Here is a 23,051-nt window from a genome sequence, read left to right as displayed (position 1 = left end):
ACAAAAAGACCATTTTGGTTTGTGTCCAGCATCTTGAGTCCCATGACTCCTGCCTTTGGGGCAGGACCTCAGCTATCCAGAATCCTTCTTTAAAATTTGACAAGGAAACAGTAAGAAACACCGACTAGAACCGACTAAAGGGGACCTTTGGGGGAAATGTAGCTACTGGTGGATGACTAGAGTTTTTCTAAATACAACAAAGATCAGCTCCATCAGGCATGTCAGTGGGTCAAGCAGGAAACTGTGCCCTGGGTGGCTAAAGGCATGAGGGTCAAGACCAAGAGGACAAAAACAGCTGCTGAGGACCACGAGGCCAGCCAGGGTTGGAAAAGGATGGTGGGGACAGCCAAGGGTCTGTGCTCTGTTCTGCACCACCCCCACTGGAAAAAGCAGCTTGAAGTGCAGGGCTCTATTATTTTCCACTCATCATTATTATCTTCCACTCTTGTCCTCACTTAACACCCTCAGTAATGACTCTGAGAGGCTTTCAGGTGGCAAAGAGGGTAGCATTCAGTGACACAGTATCATAAAGTGAGAGGTATTCCTGTTCTGATAGTCTTTTAACTTGGAGAATAACCTTTCTCCCTCTTGTTCCTTGTCCTGTCTCGCTAGCTAGCCACCTGCTGGAGGAGGTCACTGAGAGCCTGGGAGCAGTGTCTGACTGGTGAGCTGGACCCAGGCAAGCAGAGGTTCCTCGCCCCCTCCTCCCCTGTCTTGGCCAAGCTACAAGCTGCCCTGAGGACACAGTCCCGGGAAAGTAAGGTGCTGCTGAGACCATCTGGATATACACGTGACCGAATCCAGGTAAAGTCTCTTTATAAACTTTAAGACTTGGCAGGTGGGTGTGGGGATCTACTAGCCTTGTGACCACCCAAAACAAACCTCATATATAATGTTTCTTTTTCTTTTCTTTTTTCTTTTTTTTTAAAGATTTTATTTATTTGTTTGAGAGAGAGAGTGAGTGAGAGAGAGCAACAGAGGGGAGAGGGTCAGAGGGAGAAGCAGACTCCCCATGGAACTGGGAGCCCAATGCAGGACTCGATCCCAGGACTCTGGGATCATGACCCGAGCCAAAGGCAGTTGCTCAACCAACTGAGCCATCTAGGTGCCCCTAAGCTCCCCTGCTTCTTAAACCTGCCACCTACCAAACCTGGAGTGGTCTGTCTCTTCCTTTGGTTCCTTTGGTCTCTCCTTGCCCTCTGTGTACAAAAGCCAGTTTCTGAGCCAACACTCTTAACAGTTTAATGTTTAACCAGGAAACACATGTGTACGGCACAAAACTCAAAAGTCACTAGAATATTTACAGCAGCAAATGTCCCTCCCATCCATGACTCTTGGAGACCACCTAGTGCCCCTCACCGGAGACCATGACAGTGACCAGTCTTTTGTATATCCTTCCATAAGCACTCCAAGTGGATCCAATTATACGTATGTATGTGTCTGTTTTTAGCGGATACCGCCCCGCCCCCGCAAATGTTAGCATATCATATCCACCACCTTGCACCTTGCTTTCCTTGCTTTCCTTATTGTATACAGATACCTCTTGGGTCATTTCCCATCATGACACACAGAGCTGTTCCATTTCTTCTTCTTCTTCTTCTTTTTTTTTTTTTTGTAATGGCTGCATAGATCACAGAATGAAGATGCGAAAATTTATTTGAACAAGTCCTCCACTTATGGTGTAACTGTCCCAATCCTGGGCCTGGGCTTGTGACACAGGTGGCTCTCAGGAGAATGAATCCTCTGTAGGAGGGAGGTTGAGGGTGAATTTGTGTGCTGGTATTCCAAGGGCATGAGTGAAGGGGGTTAACTGGGCAAAAACCTTGGTGGAAATAAATGATTTGTTTTTATTTGTACAGCTGCTTTTGAAATCGAGGAGTGAGAAGGAAGTCACCAAGGAAAAAGGGGAAGGAAGAAATGAATCAAGGCAGTACCTTCATGTCAGAAAGGGGAGAGTGACAGTCAATAGATGGCAGAAGAGAAGTAAATGAACTGTAATCCACGAAAGACTACAAATTAGTTCTATTTCTAAAGAGATTCTCTGAGATGAAGGAAAAACTGAGGGTTCAGTAGATGGCAAGCACATTACTGAACCTCATGCCTGCCTATAACTGAGGTATTATCTGCTTTCTCCCCCCCCCCCCTTTATGGATAAGGACACCAAGTCTCTTTATGTAAAGGATATCAGGAAGGATTAAACTACCCAATGATCTGCAAAAGCAGCTGAAATTGGTCTCCTTCTACGAACAAGGATCTAGGCTGAGAGCCACCCAATGCTCAGGGCGATACAAGAGGTTACTTAGCAAGCTTTGTCCTGGCCAGCAATTTTTCAGGTCAAAGAGAAGGTATTAAAATAATCTTTCTCCTAGGGGCGCCTGGGTGGCTCAGTGGGTTAAGCCGCTGCCTTCGGCTCAGGTCATGATCTCAGGGTCCTGGGATCGAGTCCCGCATCGGGCTCTCTGCTCAGCGGGGAGCCTGCTTCCCCCTCTCTCTCTCTGCCTGCCTCTCCATCTACTTGTGATTTCTCTCTGTCAAATAAATAAAAAAAAAAGATTTAAAAAAAAAAAATAATCTTTCTCCTGATTCTAGACCACTGATACAACCTGAAGAATTAAGGTTAGGGAAGACAGAATGTTCCAGAGTTTGAAAGTCATCAGTCTGACTTTTCTGAGATGACTGTTCTCTCTAAGATATCTTGGGCGCAAGCAGTTTGTAGGAGGACTCAGAGACAAAAAGTCCAATCCTAATATTTACTCTGTCTCCCCAACACATACATACACACACACCCTGTACCCTTTCATTCTGAAAACTCCTATCCACTTTCCTCGAATTCCAAGCCCAGGCAAGTAGCTCTCCTGGGGTTCACTTCCCCAAAGGCACAGCCCTGTGCCGCTCAGGGTCAGGAGTTCCTGAGGGTCATTTCAGCCAAACAGTGGGGCCATGATAATGCACCAGATTCTACTTCTTTAATGTTTACTAACGTTAAGCATTGTGCTAAGCATGCTAGGCTGAACCCTCAAACAACCTTACTGGGTAGAAATTCATTACTGTTATTACCGTTTCCCAAATGAGGAAACCAGGGCCTCCAGAGCTAACAGACTTGCCCAAGGTCAGGTATAATCAGGAAGGAGGGGAGCCAGGCTTCAATCTTAGGCATTCAAGCTTCCAGAGCTTAAATGCAGAATCATCATGCTAAATTGCTTCTGTAGAGAACAGGAAAGATTCAAAGTGGCATGCTGACACATCGGCAGGTTCTGTGCCTAAAATACCCATGGGCCATCCATTCATGACACAAATGTATTTTTAGCCTTGCCTACCCTGTGGCAGGCCCTGTTCTAGGCCTTAAAAATACAGCCGTGATGGAGAGACAAGATCTCTGCTCCGTGGAACTCATTGGTGATGGGGAATGACCATAAGGATTTTAGATAATAATACGCACTCTGAAGAAAATAAAATGGGGTTATGTGATTGGGGGAGGAAAGGGACAAACATCAGGGGGGAAGGGGGGCCATCCTGAGAATCAGAAAAGAAAGAAGTTGTGGGCACATCCATGTGGGGACAATGATGCCTGGGTGGGAGCAAGAGCCGAGCTCAGAGATGCAGGCAAAGGTTCATCATGAGGGTCCAAGGACCACGGTAAGGAGCTGAAATTTGATTCTGCAATAGGAATCCTTTGGTGGGATTTCAGCAGGATGGTGCCCCATCTGATCTCCATGTAGAGACTGGATGATGAAGGGGACAGGGTTAAGGAGGAGCAGAGGACCTGCCAGAGTTGGCTGGAGAGAATGCGTGCAGGGATGAGGGTGGCAAGTACGGGAGGCAATGGGAATTGTCTGGAGAAGGAGCCGGTGGGACCTTCTGAAAATCTGGGTGTGGAGAGAGAAAAACACAAGGTGACGTCTGGGGGTCGGAAGTGAATAGGGGGTAGATTTTCTGTACTACTGACTGCTCTGCCTTCTTTGCTAGATCCAACTCCTCTCGGGGTGTACAATGCTGCAGGTTCTGAGGATCCTGATGCAAGGGCCACTTGTCTCCTTAGATGATCTCATCAAATCCTACGGAGTCAAGAGTCACTCAAGCTGGAGACCTTGAACCCTTTCCATTCCTGACACCTGGGCATCGACTCAAGTCCCACATGGTCTACATTGTGGATCTAGCGCATCTGCCGGTTTCTCTCCATCTTCCCTGACCCCAACGCTTCTCGCCTAGGTGGTTCCCATATTTGTCTGGCCCTTACCTACACCACAGCCTCTGCCCCCACATATCCCTTTATCACAGAATTGCTTATAAATCAGACCATGCCCCTTTTGACTGAAACACTGACTCCCATTGCTCTGGGGTCCTAGTCCTTACTTAAAGTCCTTATCTATCTATTAGATAGATATCTATCTCCCTCATACCCTATCTAAAGTATTAATCCTTCCCATGGCCTCCAAGGTGTGATGGCGTCCCCACCGTCCCATCTCTAGCCTCTCTCCTTATCGCTGTCCATACTCTAGTCACTGGCCACCTTCGTGTCTCTCAAAGATGCCCTGGACTCCTTCCCATCTCGGGAAATCCTGCACCTGTTGCCCCCGGTCCTAGAAGCTGCTGTACCCCTTTGGCTGCCATTACCTCTGCTGCCACTTCCTCATAGACATCTTCGCTATTTAATTCCTAGCGAGCTGTTCTTCCTCGCCCTGAAACAGCTGAGGAACAGAGGGAGAAGCAGACTCCATGCCGACGTGGGGCTCGATTCCTGGACTCCAGGATCATGACCTGAGCAGAAGGCAGATGTTTAACAACTGAGCCACCCAGGCGCCTCCTACCAGCACACTCTTAAAGTCCCTTCCCATTCTGAGATGCTAGAACTCTACGTGCTTGCTTCATTCCCTCATTCCCTCGAAGAACAACCATCTCGACTCTCTCACTCTCTCACTCTCTTTCTTTTACTTTAGTAGAGATGACAAGCAATGTCACCCTAGTTTCAGGGGTACAACACCGTGAGTGAGCAACTGTATACACACGCACACTACGCTCCCCAGAGCATAGTTACCATCTGTCACCATACGGCACCATTACCATACATTGACTATATTCCCGATGCTGCGCCTTTCATCCCAGTCACACTCCCTTGCCACCCATGTCATCCCTCCCCCACCACCCTCCTGCTGGCCTCCATCAGTTTCTTCTCTGTATTTACCTCTCGACCCTCTCTTCACACCCAACCTCCCCATTTAGTGTTCGGTCGTTACTTCCCTCACTCCCACTTTCTCCCTTCATTTTTTTTTGCAAGTTTCTCACTTTCAATCTCTGATTCTTTTCACCTATTCCTTAGATCTTGACACATCTCCTTACCTAATAATTTCAAAGAACTGAGTACATATGTCAGTACCCGAGGCAATTAATAAGTGTCATGTCTCCTATTAAATCCCTTGATGTGTTACTTTAGAAAAAAACCTGGAAGAATGTATTTGAGTTGTGGCTTCGGACATTTTTCTCCTGCCAGTCTGTGGCTGTTCAATATTTTAAACAGCTGAGTTTCTTTTCAGCTGGATCCTATATTCAGTCCTATGAGGACACTAAAAGACTGGTCAGCTCAAGAAATCATTGACCCAATCAAACACGAGACGTCTGTGCAGGGCTGGGGGGGGGGGGGGGGGGGATCACTGACCTATACCTATGTGAGCACCCTTCCAGCACAGACTTCCTCAACCCCACGGGTGTCCAGCTCACATGGTGACCCCTGGATTAATGTGGCTACAATCCTCAGGGCCCAAGTACAGCCACTGCGTGCCTCCCTGCCAACAGACACCTGTTCACATGCGTCCCAGAAGGTGCCTCATGGCCAGCCAAGGCAAATCCATTTCTCTATGACACATATCCATTTCCTCAGCCTCCCTGGCAGGCGAACATAAAAGAAATTCTGGGAAAGACTTTTTTCCTCCCTGATGAAAACAAACAAACAAACAAACAAACAAAAAAGCATGCAGAGATAGTTCATCCTCTTACCACCCACCCTCAAGCTTTCTGCCTTTGAAGCGGTTACATGAAGACGTGATGTCTGGAGCTGCAGCAGCCACGTTGCCACTGAGAGGAGCCAGAATATTACAGAACTGCTGACCCAGAGCCGATGTATACACCTCAGGACCGTGACTTCAGTCACATAATGAAGTGATACAGTAAGGGCCTTTTTGCTGAATTAATTAGTTAATTAGTTAATTAATTAACAATTAATTAGTGTTAGCTATATCTTCTATTTGTTGTGTTCTGAGGTTTTGACATCTGGTGTCTTGGTGACCCTGGAGGGACCACCTCTGTGAGGGTCAGCTAATGCTTAGAGATAGTAAAAAAAAAAAAAACCAATTCACCCATGAGTGTGCCTGTCAAATGAAAATCAACCAATCCACAGCCTACACCTCAACTACCTCTTTAATGGGGCTCTCATTCTCCAGGCCACCGTCCAGCTGCCCTAACCCCCTTAGGGTCAGGTGCCAGACAACTAGGGACAAGAGCCTGCTAAAGCTATTCAAACAAGCCAATCCTAAGCCTGTTTCTCCCGCGTCATCCACTCCTCCCAGGTGGAAGCACAATCATGTCTCTTGCTCACATTTTCCTTCCTCTGTCCTGAGTGACTCTGGGGTTCCCCTTACGGGGGTACACCCACACCGCCATCAAACTTGCATTTTCAATGCCAATGATCCCCTGACCTACTGGCCTCACCAGATCTTAAATTTTCTATTACTATCCTATCTTTTAGAACATGTAGGGAGCCAAATGCCTCCTAACTGATTCAGTTGGCAAGACCCTCAATTCAAATCAAACCCGGCACATCTAGGCAATTTCACCTTATCCCAGAAAATATAATTCTAGTACTAATCAACCTACTAACACAAAAGGACAGTTTCAACCCTCTTCAAGAACATTCAGTTGCTCCTCCTGATTCTAAACTATTCTGTATTATAGATCAGTTATTTTAAAAACAGAAACAGTACTTCTTAGAACAAATGAAAGGAAGTGGGTCATGGCCAGGCCTGGTGGCAGGCCCTCACCCAAAACATCTATCACCTGGAGTCCTACCTTAGATGTTTGTTTAGTGAATGGGTCTCATGTCCAAAGCAATTTTGCAGATTCTCCTTTTAGACCACTCAGGTTCCCCTTGCTAAAATTCCTGATACATGCAGAATTACCTCCATAGACATTTTCTAAACCCTTAGTCACCAGGATGTTTCACTTCTACCATACGTAAGAGATTCCTGCTGGGAATATTAAGAAAGAAAACACCATTCATCTGTCAAAGGGATTCTCAGCTCCTTCAACAGACGAATGGATAAAGAAGATGTGGTTCATATATACAATGGAATATTACGCAGCCATCAGAAAGGATGTATGCCCACCATTTGCTTTGACATGGTTGGAACTGGAGGGGATTATGCTGAGTGAAATAAGTCAAGCAGAGAAAGACAATTATCATAGGGTTTCACTAATAGGTGGAGCATAAGGAATAGCGTGGAAGGCATTAGGAGAAAGAAGGGAAAAACAAAGGGGGGGAAAGTCAGAGGGGGAGACAAACCACGAGGGACTATGGAGTCCAGGAAACAAACTGAGGGTTTCAGAGGGGGAGGGGAGTGGGAAGAGGGGTTGGCCCAGTGATGGGTATTGTGGGGGGCATGGATTACATGGAGCACTGGATGTTCTATGCAAACAATGAATCATAGAACACTACATCAAAAACTAATGATGTACTGTATGGTGACTAACATAATTTAAAAAAAAAGTTAAAATGGATACTCAAAAAAAAAAAAACAACCCCCCAAAAACAAAAACGACACCTGGGCTGGGAAGAAGAAGACAGAATGATGGATAAGGCAGGCAGAGATGGGTCTTACACTGCAGCATGGGACTGGGGTGAAGCATCGGGACACATCACATGACCATCCCTAGAAAGGGGACCACCGGAGCTGGGGGGTGGGAGGCACATTCAGAGAGACCACTGGGAGGCAGAAGTCAACAATAACTCCTGGTCAGAGACAATCAGACGCCAAACATCTCGACTCTAAACTCAGGGATGATTAAAACATCCCAGATTGCAGATCCTTGTCATAAAGCCAAGAGGAACATCTAAGAACACATTTTAAGCTTTGGTGGAGTTGGGGGTGGGACAGGAGGTCAGGAGGGAAAGCGAGTCAGCGGTGATGACTGTTTCTGGCAGAGAATCACAATACACAACGCCCGTGGGACGAATGTGGGTTATACACAAAGACGCTAGGATACCTTCCCTTGGCAGGCTCTCTGTAACTGTTTCCTTATAGGGAAAATCCTTCACAAGTCCCCTGTCACCTCCAAAACCACAGTGTCACTTTTCCCATGAGATCTTACAGGACCATGGAGGCACACAGAATCGATGACAAGACGTAGGTTTAAGCTTCCCTAATGGTGGACTCCCAAGCGTGGCCTTGTTGGCCCAGTGCAGGGAATACAAAGAGAGGGGGACCGTGTCCTGCCTGCTCATGGTGGGGGATGCTTCAGGCAGGTTAAAGGGTGGGTGGGAAGAGATGGGAAGGGGCTGCCACACCACAGAAACACCTGCCAACTCGCAGACAGAGAAATGGCTGGAGAGATGACACAGCCACACCAAACGAGGCCCCCAGAGTGGGTCCCCTATCTTGCAGGGGTGAGGCTACCGGCGGGGCAGGGGTAGGAAGGCACTTACTGAACGCTTGTCGGCCTCGGCCCCTTGCTGGCCCTGGAGACATGCAGTGAGCTTCTTGTGAGTGCTGTGGGAAACTTGCTTCACCAGCTCCAGGCGCTTCTCCACCTGCAGAGAGAGCAGTGGTGACGGGGGGAGGGCATGTCACCATGCGAGGCTAAGGTCAGAAGTGGGGCCATCAATCTGGACAATCGTGGGAGGGGAGTCCAGCCCATGTTCTGCAGAGACAAGCATTGCTGGGGAGACAACACCCAATGCTGGAGAACTGGAAGGAGCCAGGCAATGGCAGACTTAGGGGCTCTCAGTGAGCCCTGCAATCAAATGACTGTCATGTCCCCCAAAACTCTTATGTAAACCGGTATTTAAAGACCATAAAGGAGAAAAGTTTGTCTACAGAGACTGCACCAAGAGCAGTCTGAGCAGTTGAAATGGCTGTGGGAATGGCTCAAATCATAATGGGAAGACATATTCGGTGTCCGTGTTTGAGGGGCCGGTGATACCTTACCTGAAGAAGGTCTTCGCTCAGAACTTCAGTCTTTTCTGCCCTAAAGAGAAAATTGAGAAACATGTCAGTAAAAAATAAAAAATAAAAAAAAAAATTAGGAACATAGTCTCTTTCTTATCCTCCACACTCTCTGTTCATGGCGAGACAAGAGAAACAGACATGCACAACAGAGATTTCTCATAAGAGAAAATATGAACAATCCCGGGATTGACTGGGAACCAACCGTAAATCCTCCAGCAAACAAGAGCCCTTGCACACTCTTCTGCTACAGACTGGAACCAGGATGAAAGACAGCAAACACGTTTCTTTCTTTCCATTCTTTTTTTAAGTAACAGAATTAGGCATGTTCCCCAACCTGTACCCCATAGCCTCCCCCAGACAAGCAAGTAAAAGTAACAGAAATCTGAGCAGGGATCAATAAACAGCAAAGAAGAAGAAAACACTGAGTTCTGGTGACGAATGCTAATGTCACCATGGAGATGTGACAACTGAGGGTTAGGTGCCCCCACCAGAAAGTGGGGGGCTTGACCCGGAGATGAACACATTCTGAGAAAGAATTTCGGCACAGGTTGAAGTGGCCCCAACCTATTAGCAACCCTACTGACATCCCATCTGGGGTGAATGAGAATCTTCTTTGGAGCAAAGCAGTCTCAATTTCTCGTCTGGAGAATCTCACAGGTAAGGTTCAGTCAATGATTTCCCTCGCACAGGTGTGTTCTCTTGTGTTTCTGGGAGTCTCTCTCTCCTTCTCACACTCTCACATATAATCTGCAAATTCCCATGAAAACAAACTGTCAACACTAAAGGTCCAGAGAAAGAAGAAACAACATATGGAGAGCCTGGAGAACTTCAATGACCTGGATTATCTAAGACGGTAACATCTGCATGAAATATTGAAGAACAAATGATACACTGAAGGAAGAAAGTGAGGACGTTGGCTTCTGGGAGGATGGAGTGAGCACACTGCACTTCTCCCCCTCACTAAGTAAACACAAAACCCTGGGACCTTATGTATAAAACTAACAAGAAATATCTGAAAGGTGGGCACAAGGCAGACTGGCTAGAAGCCACCAGATCCGATGAATGGCATGGAGTGGCGTGGTGGGGATTTCTGCCTCACATATTCCACACGTGGCGCTTTGGAAGTTGTGAACCAAAACACCAGTGAGGATAGCCAAAACAAGACCAACACAAGCCAGGTCTCTGTAGCCAAAGGATCAGGAAAGAAGCAACCTGGCAAGATAGAAAATGTCTATAGATAATAATTGCTCACTCAAGCCAAACGCTACAGGAAAAAAAACAAAACACAACCCTGTTGTCCTACCCCACCCATATCACCAAATGCTGGGAAGGGAGCCTAGCCTTCCACCCTTGCCAGGCAAGGCACTCGACCCTCTCCACCTCTTCTTGGCCAGTGTAGCATCAGAGACATTTGAATATGGAGCTGGGGAATTTGTCACCGCTTGGCTGTAACAGTGGAAACCACATGAGCAGTCCATGCATCTACCATCACCTGGTGGTGACAAGGCATCCTTCTCCCTCCTTGTGGAGGTGGTGTAACAGGAGGCTTGGGAGGGAGTCAGGACTTTCACCACCATCCAGTAGTAACAAAACCATCCTTTGCCACAGCATAGCTACAAGCCAAGTGGGGAGACATAACAAACCACTCCCACCCCTCCCAGTCAGGGAGATATCAGTGAGGGTCCAATGGGGAGCCAGAATTTCCACTCCCACCCAGCAGTAATGAGCAGCACCACCTTCTTGGGGGAGCGGGAGCCAGTGAAGGCCAAGCAATGAGCCTGGACTTCTATTTCCACCTGCCAGTAACAAAGCAGCATTCTCCCTTCCCCTGCTCAAATGATATCAGAGAACATCAGCTAAAAGAGAAAGTTTAAATAAAACCGAGAATTTCATGCTATAATATAATACTCAAGTTTCAGTAAAAAAATGACTTATCATATCAAGAATCAGAAAGCTCTCAAACTGAAAGAAGACAATCAATAAATGCCAAAAGCAGAATGACAGAGATGTCAGAATTATGTGGCAAAGACTTTCAAGCATTCATTGTGAAGATGCCTTGATGAGCATTTATGAACATGACTGAAACAAACAAACAAAAAACCAGAAAGTGTCAAAACCAGAGGAAAATTTTAAAAGGCCAAAGTGAAAATTTTAGAGTTGAGAAATGCAATAATCTAAATTGAAAAATCCCGGTGGGCAGATTCAACTTCGGAATGGAGGGAGAAAAGGAGAAATCAGTGAACTGGAAGAAAGCACAAGAGACACTTCCTGGTCTAAACAACAGAGCAAAAATAGATCAAACCAACAAACAAAAACAAGGGGCCTGTGGAACTATAATAGAAGATTAAATATTTATTTCACTGGAGTCCCAGAAGAGGGAAAAGAAGGTAGGGCTGAAAATGTACTCAAAAGAATATAACAGCTGAAAACTCCCCAAATACGGCAAAGGACATAATATTCAAGATGCTGAACAAACCCAAAACACAATAACAGGATAAACACAAGGAAGTACTCACCAAGACTCACTGTCAAATTTCTGAAACTAAAGGCAAAGACCTGACAGCAGAGAGACAAAAATGATACCTAACAGAGGGGAAACCATTTGAATTATAGATTTACGATGAGAAATTACAGAATACAGAAGGAAGTGGCACACCATTTATCAAGTACTGAAAGAAAAGAACTAATTGCTAATCTACAATCCTATATTCAATTAAAATATCCTATAGGAATAAAAAAAACCAACAAGATATTCTCAGATAAAGGAAAACTAACAAAATGTGTCATCAGCAGGCTTGCCTTAAGGAATTGCTAAAGAAGTTCTAAATAAAAAACAATAAAAAAGAAATGGTAAAAGAAACAGCCTTGAAATATCAGGAAGGAAAGAAAAACCTGGTGATGAAAAACAGTAAATAAAATAGTATTCTATCTCCTCTTGAGTCTTTTAAATTGATGGTTAAAGCAAATTTATAACATTGTGTATGTAGCTCTAAATGTATGTAGAGGAAATATTTAATACAATTATAATTGAGAAATGGTAAAGGCACATAAAGAAAAGTAAAGTTTCTAGATTTCATTCAAACTGGTAAAATAATACTATCAGTAGACTACGAAAAGCTATGTAATACCATTACTATGTAATACCATTAAAACTGCTACATAAGGAGATACACCCAAAAATGCCATAGAGAAACCAAAATGTAATCTAACCCAGAAGGAAAGAAAAAGAAAACAAAGCAATGAAAAACAGGGGGGAAAAAATCACCATAGAAAATAAAATGGACTTAAGCCTTAAGATAGTCAGACTTATGTTAAATGTAAATGGTCTACATATGTCAATTAAAAGACGAGATTGGCAGAGTGGATTCAAAATATATTGTCTAGGGGCACCTGGGTAGCTCAGTCAGTTAAGCTTCTACCTTCCGCTCAGGTTATGATCCCTGCATCTGGGATTGAGCCCCGGATCAGGCTCTCTGCTCACCAGGGAGTGTGCGTCTCCCTCTCCCTTTGCCACTCCCCCAACTTATGTTCTCTCTCTCTCTCTTATTTATCAACAAACAAACAAATAAAAAACCTTTTAAAAAATATGTTGCCTACAAGAATCTCACTTAAAGTATAATTATACAAGTAGATTGAAAGTAAAACTGTAGAAAAATATACTAGTAAAAAATATACTAGTAAACACTAGTCAGAAGCAAGCAGAAGGGGCTACATGAACATATGAAGAAGATTTCAATATAGAGAAATGACCAGAGACAGAAAGGAGCATAATATAATGAGAAAAGGTCAATCCACCAGGAAGACACAACAATCCTAAATGTGGGTGAACTAAACAACAAAACTACAAAATATGTGAAGCAAGAATGTACCGAACTAAAAGGAGACAAATCCACATTTATAACTGGAGACTTCAAAACCCCCTCTTTTAACAACTGACAGACTAACTAGATACAAAAAATTAGGAGGAATAAGTGAGAACACACAACTCCATTAATCAATAGAACTGAATGGACATTTACAGGACATTCCATTCAACATCACAGAATACACATTCTTTTCCAGGGCTCATGGAACATATACCAAGACAGACAATCTCTGGGGCCATAAGACAAACCTCAATTCATTTGAAATAACTGAAATCACATATAATGTATTCTCTGATCACGGTAGAATCAAAATAGAAATGAGTAACAGAAAGATATAAAGGAAATACTGAAAAATCCAAATACTTGGTTATAAAATAAAACATTTCTAAATAATCCATAAGTCAAAGAGAAAGTCTCAAAAGAAATAAATAAAAAAAAATACTGAACTGAATAAAAATGAAAATACAATGTATCAAAATGTTATATATAGCCAAAGCAATGCTAAGAGGGAAACAGCACCAAATCCATACACTAGAAAAAGAAACATTCTCAAATTAAAATCTAAGCTCCTACTGCAACACCTATAAAAAGTTGACCAAAATAAATCCGAAGGAAGGACAAGGAAGGGTAGCATGACGATAAGGGCAGAAATGAATGTTTAAAACAAAAAGAAATAATAAAAGAGAAAAATCAATGATAGAGCTGGTTCTTAAAAAATAAGTATAACTGAAGTACACCGTAACACAACTGAAAAGACAGAAAAAGAGAAGACAAATTACCAATAAGAGTGAAACAGGAGATATCACTACAGAACCCTATAAACGTCTAAATGTCTTAGAACCTTATATATGGGGGCACCTGGGTGGCTCAGTGGGTTGAGCCTCTGCCTTCCGCTCACGTCATGATCTTGGGATGCTGGCATCAAGCCCCACATCGGGCTCTCTGCTCAGCAGGGAGCCTGCTTCCTCCACTCTCTCTACCTGCCTCTCTGCCTACTTGTGATCTCTATCAAATAAATAAATATTTTTAAAAAAGAACCTTATCGATGTAAATGTAGCAATTTACATGAAATGGACTAATTCTTAAAAAAAACACAAACCACCATATAGGTATATATAGCCAATAGGAATAGACAATTTGAGGGGTGCTTGGGTGGCTCAGTGGGTTATGCACCTACCTTTGGCTCCAGTGGTCCTGGGGTCCTAGGACCTAGAGAGCATTGGGCTCTCTGCTCAGCAGGGAGCATGCTTCTCCCTCTCCCTACTTATGCTCTTTCTCCCTGGTGTGTCAAATTAAAAAAAAAAGGAATAGACAATTTGTTTTGTTTTCTTTTTAAGGATTTTATTTATTTATTTAGCAGAGAGAGAGAGAGCACAAGAGTGGCAGAGGCAGAGGGAGAAGCAGGATCCTCGCTGAGCAGGGAGCCCAACATGGGACTTGATCCCAGGGCCCTGGGATCATGACCTGAGCTGAAGGCACTTAGCCCACTGAGCCCCCCAGACACCCCAGGAATAGGCAATCTGAAGAGCCCTGTAATAGTAAAAATTTGAACTCAAACTATTAAGTCTTCCCATCCCCCAAAATCTTAAGGTCCAGAAGGCTCCACAAAAGGATACTACCAAATGTTTAAAAAATAAATAGCACCACTTCTACCCAAACTCTTCCAGAATACAGAAGAGGGAGCACTTCCCAGTTCATTTTATGAAGGGAGTATTCTTCTGATACCAAAACCAGACAAAGAAGAATTAAAAAAAAAATAACTACAGACTAATATTCCTCATGAATATAGGTATATGAATCCTTAACATAACATTACCAAATAGAATTCAGTAATATATAAAAATAATTATTCACCATTACCAAGTTGGGTTTGTTTCAGAGATACTATTCCAGGGATCTGAAATCAATCAGTATAAAATCCATCATATTACATACAGACTAAAAAAGAAAAACCTGATCATATCAATGGATTCAGAAAAAAGCATTTGAAAATGCAATTCAATTCAAAACCTACTCTTGGTCAAAACTTCCAGAAAGCTGGAAATAGAAGGGGACTTCCTCAACTTAAATAACATCTGCAAAACAAAATAAAACACAAAATCAAACAAAATAAATCCTACAGGCGACATCTTACCTAATGGGGAAAGGTTAGATACCTTGCTCCTTAAGATGGAGACTGAGGCAAGTGTGTCTGACCTTGACACAACCCACACGATACCACAAGTCTGACTCAGTGCAATAAGGCAAGAAAAGTAAACAAAAAGGAAACAGATCTGAAAGGAACAAATTTAAATGTCCCTATTTACAGAAGACATTATTGTCTATGTAGAAAATGCCAAAAAAATCTACAGGGAAAAAAAATCTCAAACTAACAAATGAGTTCAACAGGGTTGCAGGACACAAGGTAAACATACACAAATTAAATCTACATCTTTATGTTGGTAATAAACACATGAATCCCGAGATTAGAAATTAAATGCCAAAAAAAAAAAAAATCAAATGCCATTGACAACTGCTACAAAAGAATAAAATACCTACAAATCTATCAAAATATGTACTGAAGATGTATGCTGGAAACTACAAAATACTTATGACAAATCAAAGAAGCTCTAAATAAATAGAGGCACAAAACTGTGTGGATTGGAAAATGCAACATAATAAATATACCAATATTCAAAAATTAGTTATGGATTAATTAATCTAGTCCCAATCAAAATTTTATCCCGATTTTTTGTGGCTACAGCCAGGCTGAATATAAAATCAATACAAAACTGAAAAGGAAGTAGAAGATCTAAAATAATTTTTAGAAAAAATAAATTGGGGGCACCTGGGTGGCTCAGGGTTAAAGCCTCTGCCTTTAGCTCAGGTCATGATCTCAGGGTCCTGGGATCAAGCCCCACATTGGGCTCTCTGCTCAGCGGGGAGCTTGCTTCCTCCTCTCTCTCTCTGCCTGCTTCTCTGCCTACTTGTGATCTCTGTGTGTCAAATAAATGAATAAAATCTTAAAAAAAATAAATTTGTAGGACTCACTACCTAATGTTAAGACTTCTTTAAGTCATCAAAAGAGTATGGTGGTACAAAGAAAGAATAAATAAATAAATAAGATCTAGACAATATAACCAACTGATTTATCACCACTGATTTAAGACAATGCAAAGGCCATTCAAAGGAAGAAAAATAGAGTCTCCAACAAATTGTTCTGAAAAAACTGAATATTCATATGCAAAAAATATGAACCTTGACCCATACATACTTCACAGCGTGTATAAAAACTAATTCATAATAGTTCATACACCCAAGTATAAAAATTAGACTATAAAACTTTTGAAGAAAATATATGAGAAAATATCTTTGACCTTCGGTTAGGCAATGAGTTCTTGATATGATAACAAAAGCATAATCCATAAAAGAAAAAGAATTGATGCGTTAAACTTCATCAAAACTGGGGCACCTGGGTGGCTCAGTGGGTTAAGCCTCTACCTTCAGCTCAGGTCATGGTCTGAGGGTCCCGGGATCGAGCCCCACATAGGGGAGCCTGCTTCGCCCCCTCTCTCTGCCTGCCTCTTTGCCTACTTGTGATCTCTCTCTCTGTGTCAAATAAATAAATAAAATCTTAAAAAAAAACTTCATCAAAACTAAAAGCTTTTGCTCTAGGAAAGACAGTGTTAAAAACCATTAAGACATCCCACAGAAAGAGAAAATATTTGTAGATCAGATACATGAAAGAAGAATTATTGCCAGAATATATAAACAACTTTCAAACTCAACAATAAGAAAAAAATCCTATTGGAAAACGGGCAAAAAATCTGAGCAGAAACTTTATCGAGGCAAAAAATCTGAGCAGGAACTTTATCACGGCAAAAAATCTGAGCAGGAACCTTATTGAGGAAGATCTATGGCAAATAAGAACAGAAAAAACTTCTCAACATTATCCATTAGGAAAATGAGAATTTATACTCAAATGAAGTAAAGCTATTCACGTGGCAAAAGTGCCACCACCACCACCACCCCTCATACCTCACCATATTAAGTTCTGGAGAGACTGTAAAGCCATTGGAACTCTACCATGTGGCTGGGAGCTGAGGGCAAAGCAAAATGGTAAAAGCCCCTATGGAAAACAGCTCGGCAGTTTCTTACAAACTTGAACACACACTTGCCAGGTGACCTAGCAAGGCTACCTTAGAGAAAATAAAATTTACGTTCATACACACACTCCTACAACATCTCATGACTATTCAACAGCAGCTTTACTTGCAATGGCGAAAAGCTGGAAGAAACCTGAACTGTTAAGTGAAAGGATTAACAAGAGAAAAATCGGGAACATTAAAAAGAAAAGAAAAGAAAAGAAAAGAAAAGAAAAAACGTATACCAGGCTATTTTTAATTAATATCATATTACTGTTAGCCCAAATAGACTTTGAAGCAAAAAAAACAAAAAACAAAAAAACAAACCCACAACAAAAAACAAAAACAAAACAAAACAAAACAACAACAAAAAAGCCATAAGGGAGGAAGGAAGCCAATTTAATGAAAAGTCTACCTCACCAAGAGCCTGTAAGAATTCTGCACTTGGATGTACCCGATTAAAACCACAAAATATATAAATCTAAACAGAGAACTTCAGGGAAGCCCTAAAAAATGTACCATAATAGAAATGTATCATTTCCCTTTTAATTAATGAGAGGTAAAGTGCACACACAAGAAGTAAAGATACAGAGGATTTGAAAAACTTGTTAACAGATTTGACGGACACACATGGAACACTGAATCTAATCCCTATAGAACAGAAATTCTTCTGGTGCACACAAGTATTCATTTCTAAAAATTAACCCCTTAGTAGCCTTTCAAGAATGTCTCGACAAAAACCAAAGAAGAGATGCCAAGCAGACAATGTTCTCTTACCCTGAGGTCATTTAAGTTGCAATACATAGCTGAAAAGTTAAAATTTTAAGAAACACACATACAAGATTTAGAAACTTTTAAAACAATTCTAAATAGTTCAGAGGTCGAAGAGATATGGCTAGAAATTTAAAATATTGAGAATTGAACAGTTAAAATATCAAACTTGAGGGGTGCCTGGATGGCTCAGTTGGTTAAGCTTCTGCCTTCGGCTCAGGTCATGATCCCAGGGTCCTGGGACTGAGCCCCGCATCAGGCTCTCTGCTCAGGAGGGAGCCTGCTTCCCCCTCTGCCTGCAGCTCTCCCTGTTCCTGTTCCCTCTCTTGCTGTGTCTCTCTGTCAAACAAATAAATAAAAATCTTAAGTAAAATAAAATATCAAACTTGTGAGCAAAGTGATACTTTAAAAAATATAGAAACTCAAATGCTTATTTTAGAAGAGAGGCTGAAAATACTTGAGAAGTATAAACAGTTTAAAATTCAAGAAATGAGAAGGAAGGAAATAACAAAGCGAAGAAATTAGTAAAATAGAAAAAAAATTGAATCAACAAAGTTGATAGTTAATTTTTTGAAAAGACTAACAAAATAGCAAATCTCTATAGGAATTATCCAGAAAAAGAGAGAGAAGGAAATAATAATAGAAAAGAAAAGTGGAATATAACCAGTAATACTGCAGAGATTAAAAAAATAAATGAAAGTTATGAACAGCTTTATTTGAAAACAGAACAAAATGGCCAAAGAGCTAGAAAAATAAAGCAAGCTCAAACTGACTCAAAAATAAATAGGAAATCTGACTAATCCTATAAAGCTTTAAAAAAAAAAAACACTGAAGCAGTAATTAAATATCTTTCCACAAGGAAAAAAGAAGACCAAGATATGTAGTAGGAAACTTTTCAACAAATGTTTCCTTCCAAACTTGTACAAACTTTTCAAAAGAATAGAATAAAATAATATAAAATAAAATGCAACACACACAGCTCATGCTAACAGCGAAGTATAACTCGTTACCAAAACTAGATAAGGATGCAGAAAGAAAATTATAGACCAGTCCTATACATTAAGAATCATAAAAATCTCCTCAAAAAATTAGCATATTATGAACAAATTAGATTAATCGCTGGAATGCAAGAGTGGTTTTCCTATTTTTAAAGGCTTTATTTTTAAGTAATCTCTGCACCCAATGTGGGGCTCAAACTCAAACCCTGAGATCAAGCGTCCCATGTGCCACCAACTGAGCCAGCCAGGCCCCCCGAGAGTGATTTAATTTTAGATATCTGCAAGTGTAATTCATCACACTGACAGATTAAAGGATAAGCCATGATGGTCTCAAATAATGCAGACAGAATATTTAATAAAACTCAGTGCCTCTTCAAGAAAGATAGGGAAAATAAGGAAAATTTTTACCTTTGTTTTTTGAAATGTACCTATAAAACATTATTTTCCATGGGAACAAGTTGAAAATATCCCCTCTAAAGTCAAGAAAACAATGCCTACTATCACTTTCTAGCCAGCTCAGCAAGTAAGTGAAATGGATTTAAAAACTGAAGAGAAAGAAGCTAAACTGACATAATCTATAGAAGTTATTAAAAGTAATGCAAGTTTAGAATGAGAGCTGGATATGAGTAATATAACAAAATCAATATAACCAGCAAATACTTAGATCTAAGTTCAAAAATCACTTAACACAGGAAAAAAAAAGGTAGAATAAATGTAATCAAAGATGGGCAATATCTCATGGAGAAAAAAATTAGTAGAAGACAGTAACAAAGACAAAATGAAAGACAGATATTCTGTATTTATGAATAGAAAGAATTAACTTCATAAAGATATCAGTTCTCTTTATACCAATGGAACTTGAATAAAAATTCCAAATAAGGACTTTTAGAAACTAATTTAGGGGCCCCTGGGTGGCTCAGTTGGTTAAGTATCTGCCTTCAGCTCCAGTCACAATCTTGGGGTCCTGGGATGGAGTCCCGTGTGAGCCTCTCTGCTCAGTGCGCAGTCTGCTTCTCCCTCTCCCTCTGTGGTCTCTCTTCTCTCTCTCAAAAAATAAATAAATAAAATAAAATAAAACTTTTAAAAACAATTTAATGAGCCAATCTAAAACTTTTATGGCAATGCAAAGACATAAGAAAAAAACCACAGTCATCCTTAGGAAGAACAGGCTGGAGGAATTTCACCACCAGATATTGAAACTTACTAAAGTCAGAGCAATTAAGACAGTATTATATCAGTGTTCACACTGAACATGAGAACAGAAGCGTGTCCAGGAATAGATCCACACACGAAAAAATGATAGATAGAGGTGTTATGCCAGATTGCAGAAAAGATGTGTTTATCCAGTATGTAGGGCTGGATTAATTGAATACCCCTTCTCAAAAAAAAAGAAAGAAAGAAAGAGAAAAAGAAAAAATACCTAAAACCATGCATAAAACCCAAGTCCTGATTAAATCTGAACCACAAGACATGAAAACTTGTGGGAAAATATATATGCAATGTCTTATATTTTGGACCATGGAATGACACCTTGGGGAGATAAAAGATGAACCATAAAAGAAAAGAATGTTTACATAAAAATTAACTCTTGTTACAGTAGTTGAGAAAAAAATGAAAAGAGAGTCAGGAAATGGAGGAAGATATATGTAAAAATAAAAAAAAATATATATATATATATATAAAACTGCCAAAATATTAGCATTCATATCAGAACATCACATCATAGCATTCATGTCAGAAAGTTCCAAAATCAACCAAAAAAAAAAAAAAAAAGGAATCAACTCTACTGAAAAATAGGCTGAAGACTAGCACTTCTGAGATGAGAAACTTCTAATGATTAACAAACATATAAAATGTGGCCAACTTCATTAGTAACCAGGAACATACAAATTAAATTACAAAGAAACACCACTGTCCATCAACCAGCCTGATAAAAATGTCTGACAATTCCAAACAGTAAAGATAGGGAGTAAGGGAAATCACTACAAATCATTATTCTAACTATAAATTGTTAAAAATCATTGTAGAAAACAATGTGTTATTATCTGGTGCATTTGACATTGAAACGCAATACCCAGATAAAACATCTTTTAAGAGCACAATACAGAATATTTACTCGTATTATGTCTGATGTACTCTGGTATTTTCTACTACGCTCACCAAATTGATTCTATTATCTCTAATGGGTTGGAATCCGTATTCAAAAAACACTATCCTAGAGAAGCCTCCACACATTTGCCAGGAAACATTTACAGAACAGTCGTAGCAGGTTTTTGTTTCTGTGGGGTTTTTTGGTAAAATAATTTTTAAAAAAATTGGGGGGAGGAAAAAAGTCTATCAAATAGAGTTATAAGATGCCCCCCAAAATAATAAGAAACCTAGGAATAAACCTAATAACCAAGAGATCAAAGACCTGCACTCTGCAAATTCTAAATACTGAGGAAAGAAACTGAAGATGACAAAGATATGGAGACACATTCCATGCTCATGGATTGGAAGAATAAATATTGGTCAAATGTCTCTACTACCCAAAGCAAGCGACACATATAATGCAATCCCTAATAAAATACCAACAGCATTTTTCACAGAACTAGAACAAACAATCCTAAAACTAGAACCACAAAAGACCCTGACCTAAAAAAGAAAAGGACAGCTGAAGCCATCACAATTCCAGACTTCAAGTTATATTATATTATAATCATATTATATTATATTCATATTATATATTATATTATATTATAATGTTATATTATATTGTTATATTATATCCATATTATATTATATTCATATATTATATTATATTATATTATATTCAACTAAAACCTTAATCCCCCAAACCAGTGATACTAGCACAAATACAGACACAGAGATCAATGGAAGAGAATCCAGAAATAAACTCACAATTATATGGCCGATTAATCTTCGACAAGGCAGGAAGGAATAGCTAATGGGGGGAAAAATATCTCTTGAACAATGCCTGCTGGGAAAACTGGACAGCTACACGTAAAAGAGGGAACCTGGACCACTCTCCTACACCACACCCAAAAATAAACTCAAAATGGTTTAAAGACCTCAATGTGTGTAGGACCTGAAACCGTAAAAATCCTAGAAGAGAGGACAGCTGGTAACTTATTTGACATTGGCTGTGGCGATTTCTTTGAAAATATGTCTCCTGAAGCAAGGGGAACAAAAGTAAAATTAAACTACTGGGATTTAATCAAAATAGAAAGCTTCTGCAAGGCAGAGGAAAGATACAAAACTAAAAGGCAACCTATGGAATGGGAGTAGGTATCTGCAAATGACATTATCTGATAATGAGCTGGTGTCCAAAATATATAAAGAACACATAAAACTCAACACCCAAAAACCAAATAACCCAGTTAAAATACGGGCAGAAGACAGGAACAGACGTTTCTTCAAAGATAGTCCGAGGAGGCCAAGAGACACAAGGAAAGATGCTCCTTGTCACTTATCATCAGGGAAATGCCCATCACTATGGAATGCCACCTCCCACCTGACAGAAAGGCTGAAATTAACAACACAAGAAACAAAAGGTGTTGGCAAAGATGTAGAGAAAAAGGAACCCTCGTGCCCTGTTGGTGGGAATGCAACCTGGTATAGGCATTGTGGAAACAGTATGGAGGTTCCTCGGAAAATTAAAGAGAATTACGTCATGTTCTAGTAATCACAGGATTGGGTATTTACCGGAAGAACTCAAGAATACGAATCCAAAGGGATACATGCACCCCAAAGTTGATGGCAGCATTATTTACAACGGCCATGACATGGCAGCAGCACCCCAAGGGTCCATGCAATGATGAATGGATAATGAAGATGTGGTCTATACACAGAATATTCCTCAGCCATAAAAAAAGAATGAGGGGGCGCCTGGGTGGCTCAGTGGGTTAAGCTTCTGCCTTCAGCTCAGGTCATGATCTCGGGGTCCTGGGATCAAGTCCGGTACAGGGCTCTCTGCTTGGCAGGGAGCCTGCTTCCTCCTTTTTCTCTGTGCCTGCCTCTCTGCCTACTTGTGATCTCTCTCTGTCAAATAAATAAATAAAAATCTTTAAAAAAAAA

At 41.0% G+C, this 23,051-nt stretch overlaps 1 protein-coding gene across 4 annotated transcripts in view; it reads right to left on the bottom strand.

Annotated features, from left to right (window-relative positions):
* Nucleotides 1-23,051, bottom strand: part of ARHGAP44 (Rho GTPase activating protein 44) — a 165,815-nt gene that overhangs the window by 68,220 nt on the left and 74,544 nt on the right. For all 4 annotated transcript variants that reach the window (XM_045083405.1, XM_045083406.1, XM_045083408.1 and 1 more), the window contains exons 2-3: nucleotides 9,195-9,234; nucleotides 8,693-8,797 (exon numbers count right to left, since the gene is read on the bottom strand). In XM_045083405.1, the coding sequence (XP_044939340.1) occupies nucleotides 8,693-8,797; nucleotides 9,195-9,234 (145 nt within the window). The remainder of the gene's footprint in view (nucleotides 1-8,692; nucleotides 8,798-9,194; nucleotides 9,235-23,051) is intronic.

This window comes from Mustela putorius, unplaced genomic scaffold (assembly GCF_011764305.1).
Source record: "Mustela putorius furo isolate JIRA1106 unplaced genomic scaffold, ASM1176430v1.1 tig00000695_pilon_pilon_pilon, whole genome shotgun sequence".
NCBI classification, from domain to species: Eukaryota; Metazoa; Chordata; class Mammalia; order Carnivora; family Mustelidae; genus Mustela; species Mustela putorius.
This window is presented reverse-complemented; position numbering and strand designations above follow the sequence as displayed.